General features: G+C 43.5%; 1 protein-coding gene across 1 annotated transcript in view; it reads left to right on the top strand.

Annotated features, from left to right (window-relative positions):
• The first annotated feature begins 5,010 nt into the window (after positions 1-5,010).
• Positions 5,011-6,138, top strand: part of ZNF385D (zinc finger protein 385D) — a 908,018-nt gene continuing 906,890 nt past the window's right edge. Inside the window, exon 1 of the mRNA XM_004754365.2 lies at positions 5,011-5,472. Within this exon, the coding sequence (XP_004754422.1) occupies positions 5,367-5,472 (106 nt within the window). The 5' untranslated portion in view covers positions 5,011-5,366. The remainder of the gene's footprint in view (positions 5,473-6,138) is intronic.

Raw genomic sequence — 6,138 nt, 5'->3', positions numbered from 1 at the left:
GTGGGTAAAGCTGAGTCATTAGAAGGTTAAATGCCTCGATTACGTTTTCTGAACCCCTCCCAGATGTGCTTTTAATTAATTGTGTTGTAATACTATGTCTTGATTTGTAGTAAAGCTTCCTCTTTAAGAAGCCACATGAGTTCCGAGTTTCTCAACGTTCCAGGGGTGAGCTTGTCCCTCAGTTTTGGGAGTAGGGGCAATTTTTACACTACGAGAGACTGGGATTTACAGATCTTCTTCTCAGACAATGACAATTATGTAACATCACTGACTCCTGATTCTCAGGGTCTTCCAAGGCTGAGAGTCTGGCCCTGTCTTCTCTCACAGTACTGATGTTAACCCACTCTATTGACAGCTTTGCTGTTCTTTCTTGATCCAGTTTTCTTCTCCCATTATCTGATTTCATTGTTATGGCCTTGGTGTTTTATTATAAAACATCATTTTGGAAAACATTGGGTTAAGCATAAATTGATGTCCAAGATTTTGATCTTGAATCTTTCCCATACTAAATACAATCTGTGTTTTTATGAACTTGATCAGTCTTTCCCTATAATCCCTGTCCATTATTCATCTTTTGTTTCATTTGTAGCCTTTTCATCTTGGACGCTACATTTGGCTTTTATACCTGAAGTGAGCACGAACCCTAAACACTAACCACTGTGTATTTATTACTTACTATGTACCAAGTGTTTTATTAAATGCTTTATGACAAGGTTTACAAAGGGTGGTTTCTAGGCCAGAAACACCAGTTGTGCTGGTAAACTTCTTAGAAACTCTGATTTCTGAGACTCATCTAAGATCTAGTAAACACTAACTTTAGGGGTGAGGCTCAGCAGTCTGTTTTCACAAGCCCCAAAGTGATTCTGCTGAATGCTCCAGTTTAAGAACCACTGCTTTGCTATTACTGTCTCATTTTATTTTATTTTTAAAGATTTTATTTATTTGACAGAGAGAGACACAGCGAGAGAGGGAACATGGGCAGGGGGATTGGGAGAGGGAGAAGCAGGCTTCCTGCTGAGCAGGAACCCCAGTGTGGGGCTCGATCCCAGGACTCTGGGATCATGACCTGAGCCGAAGGCAGAGACCTTAACTGACTGAGCTACCCTGGTACCCCATTGTCTCATTTTATTATAAAGGTCTAAACTGAAAGGAAAATAGTCTTATCCTTATCCCTGTTTACAGTTGAGGAAACTAACTAAGACTCAGAAAGATTGGGTAAATTGTGCAAGGTCTCACACACTCCTTGGCAAACCAACCCCAGGTCCGAAAGACGTTGAGAGTCCCTCCTTTCAAGTTCCACTCCATGAAACCCCTTGCTGGATCTCCTACAGTTTCTAATATGTTGATTATTAAACTTGGGTAAGCCATACTGCACACTTTGTTTTTGTGCTTTTGTGTTTTACCCCTGAGGTAGGTTCTCACCTCTCAGGATCACTTGGTGATCTTGATTCTCATCTATTGTGGATTCACTGAGATATCCCTGTCAAAACTTGTTCCAAATATTCTCTACTTTTTTCTAGCTCATAATGCTATTTCTTCAGTGGAAGTCCTCATCTCTGTTTTCCTAGACATTCAGGGACAAGATAATGTAAGCCTTTCTTACATCCTGTCATTTCACTTTAGAATCTCAGTACATCTTTTTGTTTCTATTCCTGTGTTCTTCTAAGGAAGAGGTGACCCTTTTCTCTGTTAAGATTGATTACCTGTACTCTTGGTTCACTAGTTCACTAGTTCAGATATTGCTCAATCAATTCTCCCCTTCTCTTACCTGGAACTTCTTTCCCATGCAGTTGACCCCTTAACCTCATCAATAAAGTGTGTTTGGACTTTTCCTTTTTCTACAGAGGAACACCCTTCCTCAACCCTGCTATCAGGGTTGCCCCCAGTCTCTCTCTTTCATCTTCAGTTGATTGTCAAATTTCTTTTTTTTTTTTTAAGATTTTATTTATTTATTTGACAGAGAGATTACAAGTAGGCAGAGAGGCAGGCAGAGAGAGAGAGGAAGAAGCAGGCTCCCCGCTGAGCAGAGAGCCCGATGCGGGACTCGATCCTAGGACCCTGAGATCATGACCTGAGCCGAAGGCAGTGGCTTAACCCACTGAGCCACCCAGGTGCCCAATTGTCAAATTTCTTTAAAGAAAAATCAAAGATTCTTCTTTAATTCCTTTGCCACACATAATAGTGATACCTTTTTGGTGCAATAGTAATGTTGAAAATAACCAATTAACTTTGTGAAACTGGAGTCTCCTCCAAAATGAACCTAAAAAGTTCCTCAGTGGTTTCAATGTTTCTCCTTTAATACCTCTGTCCCATTTGTTATCTGTTGTCAGTTCTGTCTCTGTAACAAAACTTTTCCCTTAGTTGGTTTTCATGACATTGAAATAACAGATCCCACTTAGCCATCTCTTCCCATCTTTTCAGTTGTGATTTGGTGTCTCTTACTCTACCAAATTAATTCATTCAGTGAACATTTTTGGAGGTTACTATTCATCAGGTTAGTGCATAAAATACATAAGTGAGAAAACAGTACACTATCTCAATCCTCAAGATGACTTTATGTAGAGGATTCTGTTATCTGTGGTTCATGGATGCTGGTGGAACTGAGGAACCGGAAGCAACACAGTTCTAAGCTTCTCTCCTAAGTAAGTACTTGTTTTCTTTCTCTGTTCAACCCCATTAACTTCATTCTCCAACAATTTATATACATGCCCAGGGCTCTAAAAAATGAAAGCAAACACAAGCTCTAACTCAGAATCTATTTCCTCAATACAAGGCTTCTTTTCCTTATTGTGTAATCATCTGCACCTGAACATCTCTCCCACATTTCTGACTAAAAATGTCCGAAGAGAATTGATTATCTGATAGCCTTTCACCAATAAGCTCAAACATACTACCAACTGTATGTTTCCTTCTTGACTTCTCCGTTCTTAATGGTGTCCCCCATTTCTAGTACTCCAGGCACAAAACCTTAGAGATCTCTTGAATAAATCTCTCTTCTCCACACAGTTACATTATGTTACTGTTAATTATGTCTCCTTTTAAATATCTTTATATTTCATTTCCCACAACTGGTATCATTGTTTGTATCTTCATGTCTCTTATGTGTGGCTTTCACTTCCTAAGTGCTTTCTACACCTCTATTTTCTAGTTCAGCCCTTTAACTATTTTTATCAAGCCTTCTTGCTGTATTTCTGATGATGGTGGGTCCCTGCTCAGTACTTTTCAAGTGTGGTACAAACTGCTCAGGGTAGCCGTCTTAGCACCTGCCAGTCTTTTAAGCCGTTTCTTCCAGCGTCTTCCAAGCATGTATGTTTGGTTCAAGGGTCCACTACCTGCCATACATTTCTGGTCTTACTCTTTTACTGTTAAGTGTCCTTCCTTTTTACTTCTGCCTGATGGAATCATATCACATTTAAAGGTTTGTCTAGAATGACTTTCCTTCTATGAAGTCTCTCCAGACCTCTCTGCCTTTTGAACTCTCTGTGCTAATGTGTTTGGTGTTCTCCTGTTCCCTATTCTCCTGTTAGGCGCCACGGACTGCCTAACATCATGTTTATTGGTATAAGTAAAATTGTTCTTTCAAAGCAAGGACTGTGTCAGATTCTGTTCACCCCAGGAAAGGCCTTTAATATGTTAAAGACTAACTAACACTTGCTGAACTAAAATGATAGGATGAGTATTTAAATGAAGATGAAACATGTGGAGAAAGGATCAACCCAAACTAACATAGTCATGATAAGTTGAAACAATATATCTTTTAGTACATTTACTATATTTCTTTTTATTTATTTCTTCTTGGCATTTACTCTTTCTGTTTTTTTTTTTTAATCTATTAGCTTGAAAAGTGATTTAACTACTTGATAATACATACTTGAACAGTACTACATATCTGCCAAAGTCAACAACTGGTTGAGAGGATGAATAGACTATACTTCAGAGTATGTTACTTCATGTTTTCTTTTTAAATGACCCTGTGTTTGGGGGGGGGGTCTGATTATTTTTTAGAGCTCTTTAGAGAACATACAGCAAATTACTATTATCTTTATATACTTTCATCAACATAAGTATTCCTAATAATTTTATCAACAGCAACATATATAAATAATATATATATATATATATATATATATATATAAAATGACAATACTGACAGCATTGTATATATGGGGCATTTTATACCTTTGCACGCCATTCACATTTTTTAAGTTATTTGGCCTCCATAGCATGCTGAAACTCCATGCAAGACAGTGTCTCAGTGACTTGTTTCAGATTATCTTGCAAATAGTTGGTGGCTCAGCTGGTACTAGAAAGCGAATTTATGTTGTTTGTGTTTTGCAACTCAAAATGTGGTCCTTGGATCAGCAGCGTCTGCCACACTATTAGACTTGGGGAGAATCTCAGGGTCTACTCCAGACCTATTGGAACAGAATCTGAACTTTAACCAGATTCCCTAGATGCTAAGTATGGGATACAAAGTTTGAGAAACACCCCTCTACCTCCTAATAAAGGACAATAGAGGGTGTGTTTTCACCCCAGGGTATTTGTAGTTGGGGGTAAGGGAGAAAGGGAGAGGGCAGGGGAGAGGGAGGTAGGGAGAAACAGAAAGGCGACTGGCAGAGGTATCTGGTGAAGGAAATAAATCCCTTCAGTAGGACCCAGTAGGACTTGGGTCCCTCAAAAGAGGTTGAAAACTGTGGTTTTGTGTAGGTGGAACTTTCATGTGATTTTGTAGCATCTTCACTTGGTCACTTTGTATCTGTACTCGGGTTGGAGATTCAATGTTTAAAAAAGAGGGGGTGGTGAATGAGGGGTGGGGGTGAGGTTGTTTTCAGGTAGAACTGTAGGCAACCCAGGAGGATAAAGGATCTAAGCACAAAAGGAAAACCCCTTTCCTGAGTCTCCCAAAGCAGCTCAGGGAGCTCATTTCTAATACCTCTAGTTTCTGGATGCATTTCTCTCCCTCGCGTTTCCCTTTAACACCCGGGATCCACTCACTCCGTTAAAGCTAGTTCCTCGCCTCTTGGTTTCTTTCTCTCTGCTCAGTCTTCTTTCCATTCCCGGGCGCCCCCGGGCCGGCCCCTCCCTCCGCGCCAGCTTGCACCTCTCCCCAGCTGGGTGCACCTGAGGCTGGCTCGGGTTCCGGACGCGTGCGGAGCGCCGCCGGGTGCGGTGGAGGCAGAGGCGCGCTGACAGCCACCTCCAGCCCTCGCCTGAGGGACAACACGCGTGGCGCTTGCTTCGGGGACTATTCTCTGCGGCGGCCGCTCACGCCTCGCCTCGTGGTGACTATCAACCACCGAAGCTGCAGGCGGGCAGTTGTGCGCCCCCGGGGCCAGTCAGCCCGGGCGGCCGCTCCTGCTCCCCAGATGCCAGGGCCAGGGCGCCGAGCGGCCGCCAGCAGGAGGATGAAGGGCTCGGCGGGAGGAAGGAGAGAAAAGCTGCTGGGGGCGACGAAGGCTCAGCCCAGCCGCGGTAAGTTGAGTGCAAAAGAGGTGTTTAGGTTCGGGTGGCGGAGTTGGCCGAGGTGCTGGGCGCGTGCTAGGCTTGTGTCCCCGCGAGAGGTGAGGCGCACGGAATGGGCATTTGCGGAGTCCACACCCGGGACGTCCCCCTTCTCGTGTACCCCATAACACCAGTCTGCTCCCCTGCCTCTTCAGCTCAGCGGCCAGCAGAGATGTGAGGTTGATGTGGGTGGGGGCTGGAGTGTCCAGCGCAGAGCTTGAGGGGCTCCCGCTGAGACCAGGGGCAGAGAAAGCAACGGCGGGGGGCGACTGGGTCAGCCAGGCTCTGGCTGGAGTCGAGGGCTGGGCCACCGAGGATGGGCCTGTCTCCTATTGGGTATGTGTGTGGAGGGGGGCGCTCTGTTTCCTTGGGAAACCTGGCGAAGTTGTTGGGATAGGAAAGCACAGCGAGCCAGCTTCGTGATTGTATTTTATTTTTATTTTTTTCCTTCGTCTATTTTTTTTTCCTTCTTCTTTCCTTTTTTTTTTTTTTGGTGGTGGGGGGGGGCTTCTTTTCAAGATCTTTAGGATGCACGAGATTTGCGGGCAGTGTGGGAGGCTGTTGTGTTATAGGAAGCCTTCTTCCAGAGGAATAATTTTAAGATTCAGGTTGGACTTGGGAGGTTAGGGTAAATCA

The sequence above is a fragment of the Mustela putorius genome, unplaced genomic scaffold (genome assembly GCF_011764305.1).
Source record: "Mustela putorius furo isolate JIRA1106 unplaced genomic scaffold, ASM1176430v1.1 tig00003834_pilon_pilon_pilon, whole genome shotgun sequence".
Lineage (NCBI taxonomy): Eukaryota > Metazoa > Chordata > Mammalia > Carnivora > Mustelidae > Mustela > Mustela putorius.
Note: the sequence above shows the minus strand (reverse complement) of the source record. Positions and strands in the feature narration are given on the sequence as shown.